Source organism: Phaethon aethereus (genome assembly GCF_964289735.1).
Source record: "Phaethon aethereus genome assembly, chromosome: Z".
Classification (NCBI taxonomy): Eukaryota; Metazoa; Chordata; class Aves; order Phaethontiformes; family Phaethontidae; genus Phaethon; species Phaethon aethereus.
Window position 1 is genome coordinate 48,218,369 of NC_138577.1, and position 26,999 is coordinate 48,245,367.

Here is a 26,999-nt window from a genome sequence, read left to right on the forward strand (position 1 = left end):
ATGATATCCTTCCACATTTAATACAAGCCACCTCTAAACCTCTGACACCCAAAAATCTGCAAATGAAAAGCAGCAATATATGTCAAGTGTCACATTACTGACAGCTTCAGCCAGAAAACCACAATATGCAGATGCATTAGAGTAAATATGTCTGAATCACAAGAAATGTAACACTAACTTACCTGTAACAAGAAGACATAAGAATCATCACCATCTTAACAACAACCCAGTTTCTCACAGATAAGCTCTCTTAAAATTTCACCTCGTTTTACCCTGTAAGTAAGGCCAGTCAAATAAAAGAAGGTCTGCATACTACATTTCCAAAAATATTTACAATCACAAATTCCCCAAATAATCACTCACTATTCAAGGAATATGTTAAATTTGAACAAGTTTCACTGTATTTTTCATATGCAACAAGGATGCTGAATACCTCTTTTATATGAAAAAAAAAAAATTCTATTTCATGTTGGAGCCAAAACACAAACTTCCATAGCTGCCAGTCTTCTCTTCTGTGCTTCCAGCTCTGCCCATGCTCCCTTGCTATTTTCTTTTCCAGAGGCTGGTAACAAGTCTGAGATACGTTTACAGTACTTCATGGGCCTAATATTTGTAAATCAGGTCAAGAGGAAAAATAATAAATTCTTATGAATGTGAAGAATTGGTCATCCAGCCTAGTCTAAGATTTTTTCCTGAGGTATTGCTTCTCTGACTTTCACAGGAATCACTGCAAGCACTTTACACATTGCATAGGTAGAAAGCTCCTTTGGATGACTACTGTACTTTTTCTCTCTTAATCTTGCCCCATTACAGCTAGTCCACTGCTAAAAGCATTCCCTATAAAATTCAGTGTATGAAAAGGTCAATGTACACTACAATATTCCTTTCCAGTCCAGTTACTGATTTTCTTTGTATGTTCCCTTGTAAATACACCTTGCCACCTGTAGAACTTGAAAAGTTTTAAAAATATTGGACCGACTTCTGAAAATCAAGTTTTGTAGCCATCAGCATGTAATCCCACAACACTTCTGTGAGGGCGTGTGACTTTCAGAAGTCAATCCAGCATTTCTTAACTAGCCCACTTATTAACTCTTTTAAATACGTATTCTTAAGACTAATGTTTTCTCTAACTATTTTTACTGTTTTTCCAAAAGAAAATGAAGCTTCACACAGCAAGTAAGTAAATCAGTTTTATAACTGTTTTAATATTTGATTAAACTAATACGTAATCTGTAGAAAAGAAAGATTAGGACTATTTACAGATGTATCCCAAGAGAAATCAGTATTAAATTACTACCTTGTTAACTGAAAGCCACAATTACTGAGGTTCTGAATTAAATAGCCATTTCTGCAATTGCCTAAATTCTAACATGATAGTTATGCCTCACTGAGACCATATGCCCAGAGTTTCAACCAGAAAATTTAATGGAATCAACATTGTCTCCGCAGATACAGAGGCAAATACTAAGTGACTGAAGCTTACTTGCTTTGTGAAGGGATGCAAGCACTTGCAAGTTCTTCTAGATAGCACCTACTTTTTGTTATTCCTAAATTTATTTCTTAAATGATTCTGAGTAATACTATCATAAAGACTGTGAGAATCAGGTCTGTATTTTAGGTGAGAAGTCTAAGTCTGAAGCACTTCAAAAACATGACATGAACAATGAATTAAATAAAAACCGTTCCACTATGGTACAGAATGAACTAATGAAACTGCTTCAAGTACACTGTAGCAGCTGATCATATAGCAAGCAAATATTTGTGCTATGCATGTGTGCTTGAAAGCATTTTACATGTCCATCCACACAAAAAACAAAAAGCTTGTTAGAACTGTAATCCATATCTTTTTTATTTATAAAAGGTACAGCAAAATATTCATTAATTAAATGTACACAGTAGCTGTTCCTTTGTGGGAACTACATCTTATTGAGCAGATGCCATTGTGTCCATCAGTATTGCAATCAAACGGCTCTCATAATTCTTTCACAATTAATAAAAACCTTCCAATGCCTTGTCCCACTGCAGAGAGTTGATGTTCAATAATTAGGATTCTGGAGGTAGAGATGATCTGGAAAAAGAGGAGTCCTATAAAAGAATACACTCAAAAATACCGAAGGCTTTTTAAGTATGAAGGAAATTTTAAAAATGGAAGATGTCTCTAAAATATGCGCAGCAACTCCTTCCCTCCCCGGCTCTTCAACAGGTAGAAAATGAAAGTCACATCTCTTAGCCAGCTGTGAAAAACTGGATAGCTCAGACTTCTGTTTCCACTTCAACTATGCCCTTAAATTCCACTTTTAGGATCCGCAGTCACTGCTTCTCTTGCCATTCAAATCGATGCAGGCAGTGGGCAGCCCAGTCATTCCCCTGAAGCTTCTGGTGTGAGCTACTCACATGTTTCTTCGATCTAATCCCATCTGGTCATTCACATGTTACACACAGAATAATGTTTTTCAGATTTAGTTGTATTTTAATTCAAAGGAGATCTAACAAGTCATCAGACCACCCTGGTCCCAGGTCAAGGTCTTCCAAAGCATTCTTTTGATTTGATTATTTTAAAAATTCTTGGCTCATGCTTGCAGGGAATCGAGAACTTCAATTTAATTACTCTGCTGTCTTCCAGCACTGCAATGCTTCTGCCGTGTTTGCAAAGATTAATGCTATATCCTCAGAGACACAGGTAAGCATTATCAACTGTATTTCCAGAGAAAGAAAGAAAGGTACAGAGCAGTGCCATTACTGACCCAGATGATAACCCAGACCACCACATTCTGGACCTTTTTTTTTTAACCACTGGACCAGCCTTTCCCACTGTAGCAACCACCTGTGCTTGTTATGATTCCTTGCTCTGAATTTCAAGGATAACCTAGTACCAAATAAGCTGTCTCTGCATATATAAGACACAAAAGGACACTGATCCTTTCTCCTCATTTAAACACAAATTAGTCTTCCATATATCAATCAGTTTCCCCTTTTGTAGTTTGTACACAGTAGCATCACTTCTCTGCAGCATTTAAAGGTAGTTATAGACAAAACATCAGAGTGGACTGTGATATAAAAAGATGAATGTACCTAAACAAAAACAGATTTACTTCTGTTGTCTCTTGTAACCACCTATTTGGTACTGGCTCACACACATAAAATACTTTAAAATATTAAAAAATCCGTTCTCAATTGCCTTCTCTCCTTGATCCTGCAGCAAAGTTACGAAGTTCACTTATAGCAAGAGTGACAATTGCAGCAGAACACCATGACCTTATCAACGATGAGGAAAAGACTGAGACAGAATATCTACATAATGTATACTGAACACACTAGGCTGTATCCTGAATTCTTCAGTCAACACTTACACAGGGAACAATCTGGGGGAATGTCTCCTCTTTGCCCTATATGTTCTACATCACTTACACCAGAGCACATGTGTATGTGAAATCATTCTGAATCACTAGAATCTTTCATCTCTTCACTGATATCAGAGACTGCATATGGCATAAGGCAATGGTGAATCAAGCCTCATGATCTTTACAGGGAGTTTTGCCTCAGAGACTACTGGCAGTACTCACAGATCTCCTGGAGTACAAATAGCACCGAAGTACAGGAAAATGAAGAAATTTACAACTTGAGCTTTGCTCATGGCATTCCTTCCTATAAATTAGCTACAAATTAGTGGTGTAGAAACAGCCAAAATTAAACTTGTCCACACGTAAAAAACATGGTGTGCACCAATGAACTGTGTGCACATCTGTGGCGATCGAGGTAGATTTTTTTTTCCTTGTTCCAAATATGTTCCAGCATATACTTATTTGTTCTCCACAATGCTGAACAAAGCTGTATCTTCAGCCTCTTTCAAGGCCAGCATTTTGGCTAACTCTTTGACTCAGGAAGTGAATTCTCTTCATCCCCAGGTTCTGCAGTCTTGCTGTTTCCTCTTAAGGTTAAAAACGAGTATCTCAGTCCTCCTGCCATACTAAAGAAAAGAGAATGAACAGAGGTCTTGGAGATACCTGCTATTGTATATACCATTTTATAGGTATGTACTTTTCCTTTCAAGGGATTCAAGAATGTCAGCTACATACACTAGAAGTGCCTTAGAGCTATGTAAGCCATCTGAGAAACTAGCCCTGAGGAGACAAAGGTCCATTATCAGTTGCTCCAACAGATTCATACAAACAGATGTAACACTTCATCCACGCACAAAATGTAACTACACACAAGTTATAACTCATATTCAATGGGTACAACTCATTCAGTCAGTGTCCTCACTTCCCACACCACTTGGCTTTTACTTGGAAGCCTCGCAGCTCAGAACTGCTGCTCATAAAAGAGTGAACTCAATCCCACATAGTAAAACTGCAGGCATGTTTCCATAGTTAAGATTTTACCCCAGTAAGATTCAGGATCTGAAAACAGACATGAAAAGACATAACTAACTGTAATGAACTTTACATCCTCAGGCCAGTAGTTTCAAAACTGCATCATCTAAGTGGGCGAAATGAAAACATAAAACTACATCTCACTGAGAAATTTTCAGCTTTAACAAATAAAGGCTATTCAAGTTCCACTCACCAAATATTTAGCCCTATAAAGTTTAAAATGGAGAATACGTAATCTCCACCAATCAACATTCCGATGTAAGCGATGGATATATTCTGAAAGGAAACAAAAGCCATGCAATTTGTTGAAGTCAGTTTTTATCTCAAAGAATATAAATTGTATAAATTAATTTACTTTTCTACAGAAATAGCTATACTCTGTTGCTGACCACGCTAAAATGAGTGTTTAAATTAGTTTTACGGGATGTCTGCCTTATGGGTAATGTAACAGCAAAATAAAATAATACAATCAGTATGTTTTCTAAATGCACACAATGCACTAAGAGTGACTTTCTGGAGGAAAAAAGGGAAGAAAATAAAAAAAAAATCAGCTACTTGATATTAGGCAAAATGGAGCTATGGCCATCTTCTGAAAACGTACTTCTCTAAGCTTTGGAAAGCTCCTTTCAAATCCCATTTCGTAAAAGCAGGTTTTGGGTTCTCAAGCACAAAATGTATGCTTTAATGTTACAATAAAGGCTCTTTATTATTGCTTTAAAAGGGTTACCCCCTTACTTTGCCAAGTAAATGTGCATTTGGCTCAAGTTCAAGGCAGGCACAGTTTAAAGTCACAGATTCTACCTCTCACCCCACCCCCATCAAGTTTTGGGAAAACTGTCCCCCATAGACAGAAGGAAAGCTACAGACCTGTGTGATCATTTTACCAACACTTTGTTGGTTTCACATGTTTTAGCAGCCAGCCTGGACAATGACATTTCTACCAGTTTCTACTGGGGACTACTGCATCATAAAGTGCTTCTCAACTTGAAAGCTGTTGAAAATGTCTCAAAGACTGTTATGGCTCACAAAATAGCAACAGTGTTGTTCTGTATTAATGGTTCAATGCAGACATGTAAAATTTATAAGAACGCTTTCAGGGCCACAGAATGAAAAGTACTAGATTAATCTTGCGAGCTTTCAGAAAAAATAACCACAGAAAGAGAAGTACCATCTTCCTTTTATAGATTTTGCTATCCTGGAGGTACCGTTTTCCTTAGTCACCCATGCAACGGAGTACCTTGATGACTTTAATTCCTGTGCCTAAGCTAGTTTGGATTCTGATAGTTGTCTGGTCCGCAGCTGCACAAGTTTTATCTTTTGCTAAAACTCTTCCAGCTTACAGCTCCGTGCTCCTCACCAAACTGGCCCACAAAAAGGTGCTTGGGCAGTCAGTGATGTTCACAGCTCAGACATGCTGGCCTCATCAACACAAAGGAAGTTGCACTGGTTTTAAATGAAACTGGGTTAGAGAAAACAAACTGTAAGGACACCAAGTTGAGTCTTTAAGACATGCATGTTTTGGTGTTGACCAAACTGATCAGAATTTATAGAAACCAAAATGAATTCGTCCGTTCAGGTAGAATACAAGTTCTCACACAGAAGCCAAAGCAGTCAACCATAAAGCAATACACTCCACACTACAGCTTAGCCATTACTCTGTACCTGTGAATGCCTTATGTATTAGCTGCAACAGAAATTGGTTCAGCCCAAAGTGAAAGTGGGTTAGCCTGTATCAGTTTGCAACGGATTTGCACCAGGCCACCTTGACTAACTCACAGTAACCTGATAAAGAACAGAAGCAGGTGACAGTACCTGATGAAATGTGATTAAATAAATATCTTTTAATTAAAGTGGTTAAAGTTTCTCTTATAGGAAAAATAAAAATAAATCAATACTCACATTACTTTCTAGAGTATACCTGAGGTCCAATGGAAGAAAACAAGGTCACTGTGTGATATGACCTTTTTGGCACAAGCTGTGTCTCAGTATTAGCCCTCTGTTTGAGTTTCCAGCTAAAGCATAATCAGGATCACTGCTGAGTCAATGCTCTTCCCTGTCTATTTGAGCATTCTCATCTCTCTCTTCTGCTCCATAACTCACCTTGATGGCACCAACTACTGTTGTTGTGAGCGCAGAATTGTAATGACTGCATAGGACAGTGGAATACATCAAGAGAAACCTAAATAAAGTAAAGCAGAAAATTTTGTAAGTTCCTCCCAGGAAGCTGAGAAGTTTAGCAACACTTTGAAATGTTCAACATTTTTGGATCAGTATTTTCTTGGGATCTTCAATTCCACCTGTTCCAAACCCTAAAAAATGATTCTGTGGATCTGTATTTTAAGTTAATGATGTGCACATATATTTGAGTGTACTCAAAATACACATTAAATTGTGCTGCTTGAGCTGCAGCAGCCATCCTTATTCTCTGTGCTTTTTTAAATGTCAGTAGCTGAAGTTAGTTTGACCCCTGGGTTGGTGAAAAGAACAGAACAGGATCCAACTCATTTTTCTATTCTTCCTTTGACTCTGCAGTTCCAACAGGAACAAAGCATTGTTTCATTACTTTTGAGTCTCCCATATTTTTCTGGGTACTTTAAAGAACAAATGCACTGACATAGTTCCTCTACTAAAGGACTTACATTCCACTGACTGCAAAGAAGAAGTCAGATAATCAGAAGAGAGAGCCAGCAGAGAGACACCAAGTACCGAAAGTAAAAAGCTCAGTGTCATGTTGTTGACTACTGTACTGTGAGGTCAACACAGCTAGTACTGGAACAGTTATTTACACTATTAGTAATAATTAAAAGACAAAACCGAAACGTGGGTGAAAACTATAGTTTCTTTGAATTTTAACACACCTTATTATTAAGCCTTACATTTGAGATTTGCAAATTGAAACATTGTCATTAAAACATCTTACTTGATTACCCTGTGTCCTTACCCCAACAAGCAGGAAAGAATAAACTGAAAGACAAATAAAAAATTTGTCCACTGCTGGAAATGTGTTGCCTATTACAAAAAAAAAAAAAAAAAAAAAAAAAGTGAGAACTATGTGCTATGCAATCAACTGTACACACATATAAAATGTAGCTAATATGAAAATGTGCAAAATCACAAAATATATTTGATTCATATAATTACAAAACATTTATACTACTACAGGAAACACTTTGATGCATTTAACTCCAGATGCAACAAGATGACAGCACCCATGATACCTAGACACATTCTTTTAACATGTATAGCAGTCCAGATATAAAAATGCACACTACAAGCAATGAATATAAATACAATACAGAGAATTTGTTTTTATATTTATTGATACAGATACTAACACTGTGGTTAATATTACATAATAATAGAGTTGATATGAGACTAAGAGAAAAAGAAAATATATAACCTCCTTGAAATATATTTCATACCATAGATTCATTCATGAACAGCTTTCAAGGTCCAAGCCTGCATTTTTGAGCTCAAAATTAGATTAAATAAGCATTACTAAGGTCTCTCATCAATGAAGATCAATGAAAAGGCTAAATCATCACTTTAAAGTCTGTTCCTTAGAGACATGCAGCAAACAAATACACAGCGCCACACAACAGTCATTAAGAAACATGTCACAGATTTTTTTCTATCTCTAGTAACTCCCAGATATGCCTAATTTTAATCTGATTAGTTTAAAGTCACCTGTATCAGCACAAAACCGGGGAAGATCATGGAGCGGTTTGTCTTGAGAGTGCTCACAGGGCACCTGCAGGACAACCAAGGGATCAGGCCCAGCCAGCATGGGTTCATGAAAGGCAGGTTCTGCTTGACCAACCTGATCTCCTTCTACCACCAGGTGACCTGCCTAGTGGATGAAGGAAAGGCTGTGGACATTGTCTACCTGGACTTTAGTAAAGCCTTTGACACCGTCTCCCACAGCATTCTCCTGGAGAAACTGGCGGCTTGTGGCTTGGACAGGTTTACTCTTCACTGGGTAAAGAACCAGCTGGATGGCCAAGCCCAGAGAATTGTGGTGAACGGCGTTAAATCTGGCTGGCGGCCGGTCACAAGCGGTGCTCCCCAGGGCTCAGTTCTGGGGCCGGTCTTGTTTAGTATCTTTATTGATGATCTGGATGAGGGGATCGAGTGCTCCCTCAGTAAGTTTGCAGATGACACCAAGTTGGGAAGGAGTATTAATCTGCTGGAGGGTGGGAGGGCTCTGCAGAGGGATCTGGACAGGCTGGATCCATGGGCAAAGGTCAACTGTATGAGGTTTAATAAGGCCAAGTGCAGGGTCCTGCACTTGGGTCACAACAACCCCATGCAATGCTACAGGCTTGAGGAGGAGTGGCTGGAGAGCTGCCTGGCAGAAAAGGACCTGGGGGTGCTGGCTGACAGCCGGCTGAATACGAGCCAGCAGTGTACCCAGGTGGCCAAGAAGGCCAACAGCATCCTGGCCTGTATCAGAAGCAGTGTGGCCAGCAGGAGTAGGGAAGTGATTGTGCCCCTGTACTTGGTACTGGTGAGGCCGCACCTTGAATCCTGTGTTCAGTTCTGGGCCCCTCACTAGAAGAAGGACTTGGAGGTGCTGGAGCGTGTCCAGAGAAGGGCAACAAAACTAGTGAGGGGGCTGGAGCACAAGTCTTATGAGGAGCGGCTGAGACAACTGGGGTTGTTTAGTCTGGAGAAGAGGAGGCTGAGGGGAGACCTTATCGCTCTCTACAACTACCTGAAAGGGGGTTGTGGTGAGGTGGGTGTTGGTCTCTTCTCTCAAGTAACCAGCGATAGGATGAGAGGAAATGGCCTCAAGTTGCGCCAGGGGAGGTTTAGATTGGATATTAGGAAAAATTTCTTCACCGAGAGGGTTGTCAAGCATTGGCACAGGCTGCCCAGGGAGGTGGTGGAGTCGCCATCTCTGGAAGTGTTCAAAAAACGTGTGGATGTGGCGCTTCAGGACATGGTTTAGGGAATATGGTGGCGCTGGATTAATGGTTGGACTTGACGATCTTGAAGGTCCTTTCCAACCTTAATGATTCTGTGATTCTGTGAAAACTCAGCAAAGGCTGAACACGTCCCCATGAAACAGGATAAAGGCTGTTAGTCCATGCTGAGGTGTGGCTAGCTGAGCCTCCCCCACCTGAGGCAGTAGATTAGAGGGATATCAGGCAGCTCTGCCCTGCTAGAATTGCGCTGGTGTGCAACAACAAACTGCGAAGTATTAGAGAGGCATTCTGGGGCTTCCTTTGTCTTCCACTGCATCATGCTTTCCTGTCCTCCTCATCAGCCAGCTAGTAGAGGAGAAGTGAATAACTGGGACACTCACACACTGTAGTCTCTACAAGATGTGGCATCTACCATTCCAGAACTAGCTAGACAAGTAGAAACAATCTCCCTATCACATAGACACGGTACTGACATTTTGACTGGCAAAAGATACATGTTGTGCATTGTCTGTGATGGATCAAGGCAAAAAGCTCTGCTAGGGTAAAAGCAAGCCAGCTTCTATGTCCTGAAAATCTGCTAAATGCAGGTGTTATCTACAATGATTTGTTGACTTTTCATCAGTATTTTTCCATTTTCTCTCTTTTTTCTGTGATTTAATCTCTGTGCATCACATTGACACTAGTTATCCACATCATTTAATGGGACTGTAAGAGACCAAGCCAATGCATATGCAGAATAGGCACCATGCATTTCTCTGATATTTATTTTTTTCAGGTAATTGAGCATTAAATTGTTTGTGGCAAATCAACATGTGGGCACAACACACTCTTTTATTTTTCCCATGGAATAAACCTAGAAACAAGATAAACTTCCCTGTCCAGTTCTCCCAAAATGCCTCCAGCCCTGTCTGCTAGGGAAGCAGTTGAAACCTTACAGCCATACAAATTTGGCCACCACTATGCCTGCCAAGAAGGCCATCAGCTGCATTTTCCTGAACTGGCACAAAGTCATGCCGGACCGATGTCACAAGGAGAGATTTCATACCCAGAGCAGATCTAAATCCATCATTTTCAGGGAATGACAATTTTTCCACTTAAAGCAGACTACTAAGAACACAATGACAAAATCATGTGAGTCCAGGGCACAACAACATACAACAAAGGACACTGGAATGATTTATGACACCCCCAAGCTCTGCAACAATTTTTAGTGGCAAATCTCAAACATTTGCAAAAAGGAATACGAGTGTCTAGACTCATTTTACTGGTCAGAAAAAGGCAACTCAGCAAGTCTGTGAGGGAGCCAGAAAAACACAAACCTGGTCTGATACTTTACATGCCAGGACATACTGCCTACAGTATTATACTCCATTATGATTAGCTATGGAGAATCATGTTGCCATTCCATAAGAATGTAAAATGTATGTTACTAAACTAGACTGCGACTAAACAGGAATCTGTTCTGTGCATCAGAATGAGAGAAGGACTGGAAATTGTCTGGTTTTGGTATTTGCAATCTCATTTTAGAGCACATGGCAAATGACACAGTGGAGCTGGATTCCCAACCAATTGCTCTAGCTAAGAGTTCCCAGTCATACATTAGTTCTTAAACAAAGATTTATGTAAGTTCTTAAACAAAGATTTATATAAGGGCTATCACACAAATTCAGCTTTTCCTTAAAGTGAGTAATTACAAGTTTGTACTTGTGAAGGGCAAGTCCAAGAAACATATTTCAAATACTAGTCGATAACATAGAGGTAGGATTACCTCTTCAAAAACAAACACAAACACCCAGCCACCCCCCAACTGAAAAAAATGAACAAAATACCATTATCAGCCTGAGACACACAATATTGTTCCTTACCTGCTGAAAGTCTCCAGTAGAAAAGCTAATAATAACTGTTGGAACCACCATGAAACAAGCATTATAGAAAAGGACACCGTATTTTCCCAACTCCTGTGAAAAATAAAACATGGTGTTTGGAATTACAAGCCATTTGGGAGCAAAATACTAAATATTACTCTGGCAATCCTTCTGACATTATTGTCAATGAATAGACAAAACATAATACATTTCAATTTAAAATACAAGCTTGTAGTTGTTGGATTCAGTTTTTAGTACTGAGCTGAGTTTCCACTGCAGTCACTTTGTCTGCATATTCAGCAGAGTATTACTGCTCTGCTATACCTTGAACAGTTTCTACACAACACCAGCTAGTCAGAAACTTCCCAAGGCACTGGGCCAGAATTGCTTTGTGTTAAGATTCCACCTAAGTCTCTGCCTGGTCAAGGGATTACCCATTCCATCTAGTGCAAGCCAACCATGAAAGCACAGCGCAGGGTAGCTCCCTGGGACCAGCATAGCGGGAAAATTAATGAAGTCTGACTCCTAGATGGTGCATCTGTAATCACTGGTAACTGATGTAACTTCAAGCAACTTGAGGGGATGCCTTACATTCTGTTGGTTAACTTGCTTAACACAAGGGCAGAAGATTAGGGGAATGAAAAAGCAGCCTTCCCTTTCTCCAGATTAAGCCATGCTACTTATCAAATCTCTCCATCTTATCTCTTACTTTAACATGAAACCCCATTATTTTGCAGAAAACGGTGATGCTGTTAAGTGCTGCTCAGAATACAGAGTCTGGATTTGATGTGACTCCTGAGATTATGAAAAGATATATATTTCCACTGTACAGACTGAATCACAAAAGTCAGTGATAAAAGCTCTATCCAGCATCTCCAAGACTGCTCTTTGCTATGGCTTGTTATGTTTTCATGGTACTGTATTTGAAAAGCAGCCTGCTCAATGTTTACATAAAATATAGTGTATCAAGGTATCACCTAATTCTTTGGCATACCTGGGTTTGTAGATAGCCAAAAAAGATATACGTTGTTGCGGTTCTTGACACGAACTGGACAGGTCTCTGTTACCTACCCACAAGTTTATTTTACATAAAACTCACTTAAAGTGTGTTTCAAGTCAAAAAGTCATCTTCCTTAGATAAATACATATCTCATGTTTACAGGTAAACAATTTGCTTTTGGTTTGGATTTTTTTTTTTTTTTTTTTTTTTTTTTTTTTGCCAAAAGCAATGTTTTAAAACCACTACAAACTCTGCCTAAAAGACTTGGAAGAAAATAAAATACACTGTTTACCTCAGCCTTGCCTGAGATACTAATAACAAGTTTTTCTCAGGCTGTTCTGTATTAAGGATGCATGTATCAACTCAAATATGAAAGCAAATGAAACTATTTATTACTTCTTAACTGTATGTTCATAAGTCATATAATAAGTAACCCACTGTTACCACATTGTCAAAATGTTAAAGTCAATGTAATTACCCCACAGATACCTTTGGATCAATTTTCTGCTTTGTGTAAACTCCATTTGCCGCTGTGAAGATATCATTTAGCAATACAAAGGTGTAGCCCTCCAGATTAAAAGACAGATCAGATCTGGAAAAGAAATACTACAGTGTAAATAAGCAAACAGTGTGCAATGCATTGCATCACCTTGTTTACCTACAGAAATATCATAAATGAGAAACGCAAATCCTGAGAACTCCAGCAAGTCACAGGTTTTACTTTAAGTCTTCTTTATAAGTCACAGTACTTCACATTTCTCCACTCATGGGACCATCACAAATGAGTCATCACAGAGTTCCCGGGACTCAGTGCGGAAGTGGCAGGAAATGTTCAGTTTTCATTCCGTGAAAAATTCCATCTGTCTCAATCTTGACAACTTGTCCAATTATTACTGAGTATACTTAGTTATTTCTTTTAAGACACAAAGTAGCTAGGGAATAGTGTCTGACTACTTGTTTTTTACAGTCAGACCAGACATATTGTCATCCTTTCTGTTTTGACTAGTTACCTCACAGATATAGGGTAATCCATTTAATAGGACATGGCTCTGAGTCACATCACACAGAAATTATTTACCTTTGTACATACCAAAGCCAAGAAACAAAAAATAGCATTACATTTCCAGTTAAGTAAAGGAATATTTGAACAGAAAGTAAACAGAGGAAACTAGTATATGAGTGCTTTTTGAACTTAATCTCACACTTGAACTTGCTCTATGTGATTAAAAAAATAGACATTGCGTAACTTAAAAACAGTATTTGACAAGCAAAAGAATCAGCCTTTCTATCCAGAAGAGGAATATATTTTTCTAAGATTATTAAAATACACTGATACTATGAAATAAAAGCAACATCCCTCATGCAGTTTTACTTTGTTTCATTTACAGTCCTGCAAACACAGAAAACCTGGTGGGGGCACAGAAAGAAGCACCCAAATATTTCCAGCTGGAGTTAAATTCTTCCCTTTGTATCCTGCACCTCCCAATGATGTCAGTAAATAGATTTTCCAAATCAACTTAATCCACAGTCACTGATCTCAACTTAGGTTTGTCTACTTGGCACTTAACAAGGGAAAAATCCTCTTGTTGTCCCTCCTCTCGTAACATGACTTCGTGTAACAAATTAAAACCTTACCCAGCTGCTATGAAAGCCCCAAGAATGATGGCAAATACGCTGACTATAATACTCAGTGGGTATCGTTTCCTGTGGACAAAGATTGGACAGTTCACGTTTTCATTATTTAAAGACGAGATTAAACAGCTGTCTGCCTGAAAAGTTTCAAAGCAATTAGTAATTACAAAACATTTAACAGGTGGGCACAGTCTTGATAACCTTACAGAAACAATGTGATTCACCATGTGCCATGCTGTCAGACCTGGGCCCTAAGAAGAGGGATTGAAAAAGCATTGAAAGCATTCTGCTACTAGATAATTTTAAAAGTAAAGATTAAAGATTTAAAAGTAACAGCGCTGGAACAAACTGTAATTTACCGTGCATTGGTATTCATAGTGGACATATTTTGGTGTCTTCCAGTAATCCAATAAAGGAAAATTACTACACATCTCATGTAATTTTTCATCTCACCTTTCTTGGGGAGATGCTGTACAGCACACTATCTGGGCTATTTTTCAAATAGAGACATATTTTGAAGTCAAACTGAAACCTTGTACTTGAAGGGGAAAGCATGGAAGCTTATGATATTTTTCACTATGTCTACATCACCACTGCCACAGAGTAGGGAAAAGTAGACCATAAAACTATTTTGCTTCTTCTACCTGTACTACTTTATTTAGAAATGCCTTAAGTACTTATTTTTGCACCATACTGCAATGTGCCTTGCAGACATTCCCCTAGTCACTCTCTCATGCTAGTCCCCAGCTCTGAGCTGGCCTGTGAGAAAAAATCCATCAAAAGAAAATGTACAAAGCTCTTGGAGAAATCCTGAATGTCAAAGGAGCACAGCTGTGGACCACTATCCCAACAACAAAGCTGTATGCAGTATCTAGATATATTAGCTTTTGATCACAATGACTCTCCACAGTACCAACCCAAACCTTGACTGCTGTTGAAATCCTAAAGTAAGTCAGTACAGACTTTCGTGAGTCCTTTTGTTTTCAGCCTTGAGGAAATACACTGTGGCAGTCTGTATGAATACAGCATTCTGCTCTTAAGCTCCCCTTAGGCTAGGCTGTCGCTTGCACTACATTGCTGTAGTCCAGCTGAGAACTGATGACAACCTCGCTGACTCACATCTTCCTTGCTTGCGGGAGTCCTCAGGCTAACAGAATACTGCAAGTTCTGCTTTCCCTATGAGAACTTACACCTAGAAAAGAATACCAGAGCATCCTGAAATACGAATCACATTGATCAACTGCTGCTTCAGCCAAAAGGAGATGACGGTCTACTTGTGGGCTTTTTGGAAAGCTTTTCCCCTGACCACCACTCTCATGTTGCCTGGGCGCAGCTTCCATAAGCTGCTTTTCCCCTTGTGACCTCACCTGAACCGAGCACAAGCCATGTGGTTAGAACTATGGTGGTGAAAGAGTACCATGTATTTATATTCCTGTTCTTCCAAGTCAGTACAACTGAAACTATTGATCCCAAGCTGCAGTAGCATACACTTCTTAATTTCTCATTAAAAATAATGGAGATATCTATAATTAAGGAGTTTCCTGATCTAACAGCACACTGGTAGATAACATTTTGCTTCATTAAACTGGTGTTTTTAGACTTGACCCAGAAAGTTACTGTACACAAGCAGACTGCTTACACTATCATCACTGTTGTGAGACATAAGGATCTGTCTGTTTGAAGCAGTTTGCAGCTTAGGGGCCTCCAGATGAGACACAAATCATAACCATTAAAGTGTCTGGGTTGTGCTCTGCTTACCTGATTCCTGTGCAACAGTCAAAAGAATAAGCTGTGTATGAGAGCAAGCTGATTTTTTTTGTTCCCGTATATCTGTCTTTAAAAAAAGCTACAGTAAAAAGCACTCATTCAATATTCTGATGAGATGCCGTAAGTAATCCATATGATATGATCTAAAATAAAGGTATCTTAAATGAAACAACAAAAAGGATCACCCAAGTATGATGATTTCCAGCAGTAAAGTAAGTGGAATGGTAAACTTCCTGAGCACTGTAAACATCGGCAAACTGTCAAAAAAAAAAAAAAAAAAAAAAATCCAAGCATACTGTCAGATTAACAGCATTTTTATGTTCTAATTCTTATCTAATTTTACTAAACAGAGGATGAAGTTCAGCAACAAGCAACCAAAACAAATTCCCAGTCACTTAGCATATACAAAAAATTGTCAAGTCTGACAGTAGAGGCAGATTAGATAACCAAATAACTGAAAAATAGCAAGATTTGCCAGTTTGTAAAACAATGCAACTGACTACCTTCTAAGAGGTTCCTCTGCATCAGTGAAATGGAGTATAAAAGCTGTTTTCTACCTAGCACAGCCTCTATGATATAATTACTTCTGTAGAATTCATGGGTAGGGTAAGTAAAAATGAGTTCTATTGTAAACTTAGAGGACACGCAATAAACCTGTCTCTGAACACATATAACAAAGCAAACATGCTTAGTAAACAAGTTGTACTTTCAAAAAAATAAAATAAATCCACAAGAAAAAATCAGAGAAAGTACAAGAAGCATGAAAAGTGGGACCAGCTGCAACTACCAAACAGCTACTTTTGAACAACATATTGTTGGGCTACATGAAGTAATGCAGATGGAAACCTTTTTGATTAATTTGAGAAAACACTTGCATCTGACACTTTGGAAATCTGACAGCATGGCCATATGGACCAGTTAATCTTCTATTTAAGAAAACTATTAGCAACTGCATTTATAATTGATACAAATCCTAACACAGAGTTTAATTACAACAGAAATTCTGAAGTTATGCATAGGATCATCTACACCTTACAGACAACCCAGACAAGGTGGAAAATTCCATAATGTAAACAAATGTCACGTAATATAACAAAATGTTAATGAAACACTGCAGCAACACTGCAGCCATTTTTACTTTTCTGTTATAAAAATTAGTTATGAATAATAAATCTGAAAGAGGTATGTCAGCCATAGGGGGAAGAGATAGCGCACTTATGTTTAAAATAACCTACTAAACGTCTTTTTTTAAAAAATTACAGACAGGGAAATGGGAAAGAAGAACCCATGAATCAAGCTCTTACAGGATTGAAACTACTTCCCTGTATGCAATGGCTGAAGAGCTACTAGGGCCAGTACAGCTGAAGTCCTTATGTCTGCCTGAACAGTCACTTCAGTGGAACAACTTCTGAATGTGTACAACAAAGAGTTGCAGAATCAAGGCGTCTAATGCTGCTAGTCAGAGAAAATTAATTCTATAAATAAAAAGGTAAACAAGTTTAAAGTAATAATTTTCTCTCCCAGCATGTGTCTCAAAGTTATGAAATGCAAAACCTGCAAAATTCTCTGTTTTGGTTTAGCTCACTACCAAATCCTCAGGAGCCTGTAATAACATACAAGAGACCACCGCAACGGTCGTACTACATCCTCCAATACTGGTGCAGCTGTGATGCTTCTGCACTCCTCTTCCACAGAAAATTTGGTTATTCAATCTATTACAGCAGGTCCTCTACATAACTTACACTTTTTTAGCCCTAGCAAGGAAGCAATTCTCATGGATCTATGCTTATGGGCATACTGGAGCCACCAAGGCCTTCAGCAATCTCCCCGCAATCCGCTTTTGCTGCTCAGCGGGGACAGACTACCACCACCACCCCGCTACACAGTAGTTTTTCCATCTCTTTGTGACTCCTAAATAACCTGCACCAACATCATGGTACAAATCTTTCCCTTATTCTTCCTCCTTCAAAAATGTCTTTTTTACAGCTTTCAAACTCTCTCGTTAGGACACCCAGGAAAAGCTGGGTGCTTGCGTGTGAGGGGAAAGTGAAAGCACTTTCATTTTCACAGAGAGTATTGTGACTTTCTGTCAGTACAGGCCTGGCTAAGCCCCCCTTAAAAGAAGCATTCAACTGGTAAACAGATCAAATGTTTGGGTAAGAATTTTGTACTAATTTTGTAATAATTTCAGGGGTTTAGACAGACAGACATCATATGCATTTAAGTCCCTTCACAATGCTGCTCTTTAGTGTTTATTATTTACCCCCAAAAAAGAAAAGGGTAAAATCCAAACAGTCTACTTATAACTTCCATTTACTGTACCTGAGTTTGCTGGTACTTGATAATCCACTTATGTGGTTTCCAACATAAATCAGAGGCAGAGGAAACAACTGTGATAAAATTAAAAGCACAACTCAGATTACTATGTTTTGAAGCACTGCTGAGAAACTTTACTTGATAGAATTTGATAACTATAATATCAGATGTATTTTTAACAAGAGGGTTTTTTTTAAAGAAAAAAATCTAACTATGCTGCACACTGATCTGCAGCTCTCGTTCACATGACGATTCATGACCACAGCTTTGCTGACTTCATCAGAAGAGTCGCAATCTACCTCTAATGAGAGTCAGACTCCATTTAGAGTACGTTAATCAGTTTTATTTTAACTACTATAATCCTCAGATTAATACCCATTCTAACATTTGAATTGTAGGTATAAAAGTAATACTAATAACAGTAGCTAAATAAGTAAAATAACAGGTGGAATAAAAGAATAAATAAACTGTAAGTACACTGTGCTTCTCCAGGTACTCCACGTATATTAGTATGCCTGGAAGATACACCATTTTAGATCTATCCAACAAATTATGCTATGTGAGACACTAGAAAGGAAAGCTAACTATTTAGGGGTAAATTAAACTTTATCTTTTCCAGCTTCTAGCATAATGAGACTGACACACAGAAAAACATATGGGCCCTAACACAATATGGAGAAACAACAACAGAACTTCAGAGACTTAAGAAAATGTACAAGAAGTCAGGGATCCCTATACAATATACGGCTGCAGCTCAAAGCTGTTAATTCTCACACTACAGAAAAGCTGCAGAAGATTAAAACTAACCGAAGTAATCAGTGGGGACAAAGGTGGCATGTACCTGTAGCCCCACTCACTATCAGTCAAGCGGAGCTGAAATGGCAGTCAGACAAAACAGCTCCTCTATCCTAACGTGTGTAATAACTGCTGCTGTTGTGCCCATACATGCTTCAGGAGACACTGCGTGTGTTGGAGGCTATGCCCTTTCAAAGCATTGTGTGCTGGAAAAGCATACAGAAGAGTAGGCTGCATTTTATCTATGTTGAAAATTCTGCATCTTTTCACAGCAAAGAGGAAAGAGGAGGAAAGTGCAGTAAAAGTTAACTATAGTTAATGAAAGTTAACTTCTAAGTTAAAGTACAGTAAAAGTAAACTATAAAGTAAACAGGAGCATAAGTAACAATAAATATTAAACCTGTTAACATAAGTTTGCAAAAATTTTGTAATGCATTATCTCTTCTGTAGACTTTTATTTAGAAAATTTGTTTTATTTCATTCATAGGATGAAAACAGAGCTGACATTACATTCCCTTTTCTCTGAAAATCGTCTGTTGTAAAGACAAAATTACAACATCCAGCACAACATCAGAGACCAGTGAAACATTTACTTAGAAAGGGTCAAGAGCACCAAAGCTTCGTCACTAAACTAAGCACTTTGCTACTTTAAAACTCTTGCTGAAATCACTGAGGACATAAACCAATCTGGGAGTGAAAGCAGTGATAATCTTAGTGTCAATGAAAGCAGAAGTTGCAAAAGGATAAAGAGTTGGTCAAAGGGTGGTTTTGCTTTTTAAAGTAATCAACAATGAGCAATCCAGCAATCCACTGTGACTAGTCAAATCCAGCACTACAAGCAGTATGCCAAGTCCTGGATTCTGCAGTGCTGACAGCTCCCAGCATATCCAGGAAAATCTTCCAAAGTACAGATACTATTAGCACAAAGAAAATGGGTGCTGTATTTTTTAATGCCTTTGTAATGACGTTAAAGTGAAGGCAACAGCAGAGAGAGAGAGTCGAGGGACTGGGGGAGGTGGAGAGAAGAAACTTCTTGAGCTCTCAAGAAGCTGATTATACGCAGAACTCAAAACTACCCACTGGGAAACCTTGTTCTTTCATATTTTGAGAAAAATAAGGATTGTCCATTTTGTAATTGATGCTACAGATATTCCTACAATATTTTTACATGCAGAAATGCCAATGATTTCAACATGCATTAAGAATAAACAGCATTCACCAATGGTTGTGAGATGTTCATAGTAAACCTCATAGTGATAGTAAGACAAGATTGTGCAATGAAGATGCTGGCCTGAAAAGCTACAATATCCCCTGCAACAGAGCTGGGAGCTAACTCTCTCGGCATCTCTCAGCAAACACTGACCAATACCCTGCAACAAGACATAAATACATAAGCTTATGCATCAAAGTAAAGCTCCAGCAACATTGCACTTGGATGCAAAAATCTGTAAGGATCATTACTGTAGTCATTTCAGATCCTAGTTTCCAATTTGAGATAATAAAAGACCTTCTCATATTTTCTCTGTCCTGCTTCTTTAGACCATACACATTCAAGGTCTGTATGACGCAGCTAGCCCTTACCTATAGTGTTTTCAGTGGGCATTATTTTAGCCCCTCCTATGGAACATAAATCTTATACTTGGAATCAACTGTTGTCATGGTTTTTGGTCTATCACATACTGATTTGCTATTGTTTTATCATGTTGCATTCAAATTTCCAAGCAGCCTCTCTCCCTTCACGCTGTGATCAAAATTCACTCTTAAATCTCCCGTTGATCCTGCAGGGAGCTGTACACAACCAGAAAAATACTTCAGGAATCTGAAGGAGTTCGTCCAGCTGTATGCACCCTTTCCCATGTACTGCATAACAAAATGGCACCAGATTTTTTTGCAAACAAAAGGCCAGAATACTGCAGTGAAATTAAAATAATCAAATACAATATTAAATGAAACAAAGATATACAAACAATCACATTTGACAAACAAATGCAAAATTTTTTCCGTTCTTCTTTTCTATCTTGCCGGCATAAGAAAAACTGCCACTGGAAGAGGTAACATTTTCTTATTAATATCAGGACCTACATAATCCTTACCTTCACAGGTATGCTTTTGTCAAAATCAGGGAAGTGAACAATCTTATTTAATTTTGACACATACAAGATAAGTATAGTGGCTGCCATCTAAACAAAAAGAAAAAAACAAGAAGGTCATGTAAGAGCAAAATTTTAATATATGAATGAAAAGAAGGGCTTCAAAGACAAAATCTTTATATGCATTTGACAAATGCTAGGTATTACAAATTTCTTTCAAAGAACAAGAAAGCATACAACTGACAAACTGGAATAACTTTATTCTTATCAATTTTGCCAGCTATTTATTTAAAAGTACAACACAGACATATGCTTTACTAGCTTAGGAAAATGAGTGGCACTCTGTGAAACAATGCACGCTGAGAAGGAGCCAAGAAAATAAAACAGGACACAATCCCAGAATAATCATGCCATTTTCACTCAAAGCATTGCTTAGTCTGTGGAATCACTCCTACAGCTTTTTTGGTAATGTGAGATGGGGGTTGTGCATTGATCCATCTGTTGACAACATGAGGAAGAAATAATAAAGATACGGACAGAATGAAGGACAGTATCTGAGCAATCACACGTCGTTAAGAGTTAATGATGGCCCCAGGGAGGAAAAAAAAATATTTGCATTTTCCTTATAAAAGATACAACAATTGACTATCTAAAGGATGGGGTGGAGTCATGTTCTGCAGACTAAAGCATTACACCATATTATATGTACTTTACAAAGTGTTCAAGGAAATCTTGGAAGAATCAGTCAACAAAAAATGGAAATGCCATTCAGTCTTAGGTTCTGCAAAGAAACAAAGCTGTATCATTGTCCTTAACATGAATTATTGCCACATTTTCTAGTCCTTGGCTTCCATTGAAACATGATGTGTGGTTCCTTGAGCAGTCAGGATGTGTGAAACTCTCTCTCCGCATCTTGCACAGTAAGGACTTTACAAGATATTTTACTCTCTTTGGCACCAAACAGCAGAGATGTCAGCCTTGCAGTCCCCTGTTTTCACTTCTTCCTCACTACACCTTAGCTTGTAACCTTGGCAGAAAGTAAATCCTCTCTTTTAAATGTATTTGGCTAAACAACACTTGCTTCAAGGCTCCATCTTTCCCAGACATCCCTTTGTGGAGTCACATGTTCTTATTTATGGACCACACACACAAACATATGAACTTTGGTTTTACTATGACGCCTACTAACAGCAAAAAAACCCCAAAAAACATACTTCTGCTTCAGTCCTGCAAATGGCCCACATGCACATAAGGCAACAAAGAACCAAAATTGTGTAGTAGTCCTACTGGAAAACTGCTGGGAAAGTGGGGAGAGATTTATGAGGAAATACACTGTTTGTATACAAATAGGGGGAATATCTCTGCATATAATCCACAAATGCTCAAGGATCCTCACAGGAAGCATTTGCTAGAACAAATCCTGACAGTTTTGAAGGCCAGATCTCTAATTACTGTACTATACAAGCGGAAAAAAATGGCATTTCAAGTCCTTTACGTGACACTTCCCAGGCAAGATTTTTGATTCAAGCTGAAACTTCCTTGATCTCACTAAAACAAATCACTTTTCCTTACAGAAAATGAAGATGAGCAGTGCAGTATAACAGAGATTTCCCGCCCCCAAAATGTAGTATCTCTATGCTAACATTAGTTTAACTTACCAAATAATGAGTACATTTAGTATGCTTTACTTGTGAACATACCTGTCCAATTCCAAGAAACATTGGTGATGGAAAGCTGAAAAGCATAAACAGATATTTAATACTGAGGCGGGGAGGGAAGGGAAAGAAGAGTTTAAATTTAGGACCAAAGTCAAAACTGGACATGTGGATGACTGGCCTGTCTTTCAGAAGAGCTCAGGAACTGCTACATTTATTGGAGTCCTAGTATTTTATTTCTACAGCAAAACACAAGCTGCATCAATAATGTAACATACGTACAGCTGATCAATTCTAAATTGCTAATTGTTTCGGAGATATTTGTAAGTGAAGGTAACACACTGGCAGAATTCTAACGATGCATAATTTTTTGAGTGGCTTCACATATACACTATACATCTTGAGATGGTATAGTAAGTTAAATCTCTTGAACTTGTCCTAACTTGGAAGCTTATCTCCACAGTCCAAACACACTAGCAATACATTTTTATGAAAATAAAGTACCTAGGTAAATCTTGTAGAAACATGTACAGTCTGCTAAACCAGCTAAATTCCCTATCATATTCTGCAGTTAGCTTTAGCTTAAAGCATGGATACTTGAATGTTAAGTAAGCAGAAACTTTAGCAGGACACCTCAAGAGTCCAAGCCTCTCCATTTTTTCCCCTAAATCTACATCACATTGAAACCAATAAAGATGTGGCAGTAACTTATAATTCTCTGTATATATACTGAAATACAAGCAAAGAAGTTAGTTATGATGAATAGCTGCTTTATGTCATAACCAGTAGTGTCTGGAGCCTCTCTGTCAAAAAGCCCTAGGTGTCAAGGAGCTCCCTGAACCTGACAGCCCTTCTGCCTCCCAAGGGCCATGCAGTATTTTGCTGGACTGCACTATCAGGGATGGTGACACACAAACCTGCATCCAGGGAATCTAAATAAACCCGTTTTCATTCTCTGTGCACATCTGCACTAACAAATGCCTCAAGAGGGTCCACGTTCACCACAAGCTTTGTAATTTTCCATTATCAAGGCTCCTTGAGGTTGTGGCCATTTATCATGGAACCCACCAGGAACTACTTGGTGTGCTGAGAAACGTACACCTCAAACGAGCACCACTGGGATGGTAACACAGTATTAGCAAAAGAAACACTCTGAACCGCAGCAGGAAGGCCACAAGGACATTGGTGGCATAACATTGATAAAGGGTGAAGAGCAGCCAGTAGTCAAAGATATTCCAGAAATCAGAGGTATTGGAGAGGGTGGGGAAGAAGAAACAGGATTTACATTTATAATCATGTGACACCTAAACTGTGGTTTAGTTTGTACTTATAGCTACACCATATAAAGATGGAGACTTCACTCATCTTTACTACACAGATTTCTCCGTATGTTCTTGATTTGCAGAGCCCTAAACATTCCCAGCAAAGCTGTAAGGTTTTTATACAAAATTTAGGCTTACTGATGGGTATTGCTGTCCTTGATTGGATGGGCGAGATGAATTTGAGGGACTTACAGGCAGCTGCAGATTGTACGATGAAAATCACTATAAGACAAAATCTCAACTTGCCTCGTATCATTTCTTGGAGATGTTATATACCACTGTTACGTGTTCAAATAGCACTGAACATTATAAAATAACAGGAACTTTTGCCTTTTAACTTTTTTCCTTTAGTTTTGTGGTTTTTTTTCCTTTTCTGTTTTTAGTTCATAATGAGATAAATACAGCAAAACCAGAGCAAACCTCTTAAGTAAGGAATATTAATAGTGAGAAGATCACAGCTACAGGACAATTCCATATGGGATGCCCCACCAAGTCAAAGACGTAGTTCCTCAGTGTTTTTATGATTAAGACATTTTCTGAGGTTCACTTTTTGTCTTCGGCTACCTCAGAAAAGAAGGGTGCTCGCAGGAAAGGAGCATGGCTGTTTTGGCAGGAACAGTTCAGCGAAAAGGGTCAGAGCCAGTGCAACCAGCGAAACGCCAGCCTCGAGGCTGGCAATAACAACAAGGTCTTTGAGGAAATGGCTGGCGTACTTCTCAAGCATGACCCTGCCGTCGGGCGGTGTTGCAGAAGTGGTACATACTGGGCATAAGCGGCCCTTGAAATTGGAAGACACCGACTGGAGCCTCAGCACACTCCCCGACATCTCGGGTGCTAAAGCGCCGGTGCCCCTGTGCCAGCTGATCGCCCCGGGACTGGAGCTGCACGAACACCCCCCGGTTATCCTAACGGTAATGAAAGCACCCGCCCGGCCGGCGGTGCGGTGGGGCCCCGCTCCGCTCGGGGACCGAGGTGCAGCCTGCCGTCGCCGGGAGAGAAGCGGCGCCGCCGCCAGCCCGCGGGATGGCCGCCCCGCGACAGAGCCGGGACAGGCCCCGCCGCCCGCTCTGCCGCGGCCTGCGGCCCGGCCCGCGCCGTCGACCCTCACCTGTAGGCGCTGAGCAAGGCCTTGTTGACCAGCACGATAAGGAAGGAGCACGTCCCGTAGAAAAGGGCTGAGAGCACCCTAGGCAGCGCCGAGGGCGCGACGGCGCCCGCTGCCTCCTCCGCGGCCTGCCCGGCGCTCATGGCGGCGAGGAGCAGCGGCGGCGGCGGGCAGGTCCCCACCGCGGGCTGTAACAAGCGCAGCCGGCCGGGCCGCCGCCCCTCCTCCCCGGCCCGGCCCGGCCCGGCCCGCCTCGGCCCCGAGCAGTGAGGGCCGGTGGCGGCCGCAGGGCTCCCCCTGGCGGGGCGGGCCGCTGTGCCGAGCCTGGACCGGCGGCGCTCCCGCAGCCGCGCCGCGGGGGCCAGGGCGCTGCCGCCCGTCCCGATACCCGGCAGCCGCAGATCTCCGACCGCGCTAACCCACCGCCAGCGCGGCTTTCCGGGGCTCGGCCGAGAAGCACGGTCAGGCGGGGTAAAAATCCAGCGCGACATGCCGCCGCCGCCCTCGCGGGACGGCAGGCCAGCAGGGCAGCTCCCGCCGTTCTCTGGTACCCTCTGCCCCCATCCGGCACCAAACCGGCCTCACGGGAACGGGGTTCAGCACCTCTGAGCATTCGCCCGCAGGGGCAGGGAGAGGGGCAAAGCACCCCAAGGCAGACACCCGGCCCGGGGCTGCAGCCCAGCATGGCGCCGGGACGAGGGCCGCTGCAGCACACTGGGCCTCGAAATCTCACAAGTTTGTCATATTGTAAGAAAAGCTCTAAAAAAATAGCTTTGGGTGGTTAACGTGTCAAATTTCAACAGACAGGGAAAATAAACACCTTCATGCTCCGTGACAAGTCAGGCTGACAGGATTACAGAAACGAGGAAAAGCCCAAGTATTTAACAATTTCCAAACAACACACACTAGGCTTGAAAAGTAAACCAAGTTTTTATTCAAAGCGTCTATTACAATGACAGCACATCCCCTCTTCTCCTGTTAAGTCATGCCAAACTACAACTTAACTCTTTCAAAGCAATGAGCACTTGAAGATTTCTTGTATGTAATCACTTAATAAAACAAAAAGCATTCTTGAACATCTCAGTATTTTTTTTACCTGGTACTTAACCCCAAACTTGTCATGACAAAACTGCTTCAAGCTGTCTGAATTTTGTCTACAGCCAAGTAGAACTCCATCTACTTGTCATACTTGAAGGAATACTCTGCAAGTTGCCTGAAGCATTACAGCTGACTGGAAAAAAAAAGGTTTAAAATATCAAACCAATCCTAATGAAGTTATGATTGCAGTCTGCAACTGACTGGTAATTACAGAGTCTTGTGCCCTGTGAAATACTCAGGAGCAATTCTGAGTTACAAGGCAGAAGTACAACAAATTTATGCTCAGGGCTCATTCTGGGATCAGACTGTTTGCATGCAGCCAACTGAAGAGTCAAAAGCATGTAACTTGCTGTAGAAACACCAAACCTACACACACAAATTACCAGTTTTACATAGGCTAAGCAGCCTAGCATAACTACAGTGTTTCATATTTTTAAGACTAAAAGACTTAAAGAAACAAATGAGCCTGATGTCAGCTAAGTTGAGGAGCTGAAAGCAACAGTTAAACCGTATCACTGGTGCAAAACTATTTACATTCAATGAAATTGTTGTTTTCCTTAATTATTCAATTACTCTCAAGTGCATCAATACACAATTTAAACCAACTGGGTTAGTGAAATTTTCAACCACAAGTTACCAATTCTAAGAGAACACAATCCAACAGTTGCAGCTTCTGGTGTAAAATCACACTAATTTTCTGGAACAGCTGTACGCATCTGACATACGGTCAGTCTATATCAAATGATTTCTCCCTATTAAGCGAGAGGGAAAGTGGCTGCCCTTCCCATCTGAATTTCCTGATCTTTAATGGGAGGAAGGAATTAAAGCAAGCAGGTCAGTAAACACAAAGTTATTAATATCCCCAAAAGCAGTAGCTTAACAAAAAAAAAACCAAACACAAAACCAAACCACAAACACACAACACACACCAAAAAGTCCAATCTGAAAACAAAGTTTCGTTAACATATTGGGAATCTCTGGTTGCCTTCAAAGCAAAATACAGAGAAAGATCACCATGAGACAATGCTATTTGAAAGTATACAACATTCAAAG

The 26,999-nt window shown here is 40.0% G+C and overlaps 1 protein-coding gene across 1 annotated transcript; it reads right to left on the reverse strand.

Moving 5' to 3' along the window:
* Window positions 1–3,864: 3,864 nt before the first annotated feature.
* Window positions 3,865–24,991, reverse strand: SLC35D2 (solute carrier family 35 member D2; the record flags this gene model as incomplete). Its single annotated transcript, XM_082013553.1, has 12 exons — window positions 3,865–3,967; window positions 4,567–4,649; window positions 6,474–6,552; window positions 7,315–7,382; window positions 11,167–11,259; window positions 12,656–12,758; window positions 13,802–13,870; window positions 15,751–15,822; window positions 17,888–17,955; window positions 20,770–20,856; window positions 22,467–22,500; window positions 24,852–24,991. The coding sequence occupies 12 exons, from the start codon at window positions 24,989–24,991 to the stop codon at window positions 3,865–3,867; spliced, it is 999 nt and encodes a 332-aa protein (XP_081869679.1).
* Window positions 24,992–26,999: the final 2,008 nt, after the last annotated feature.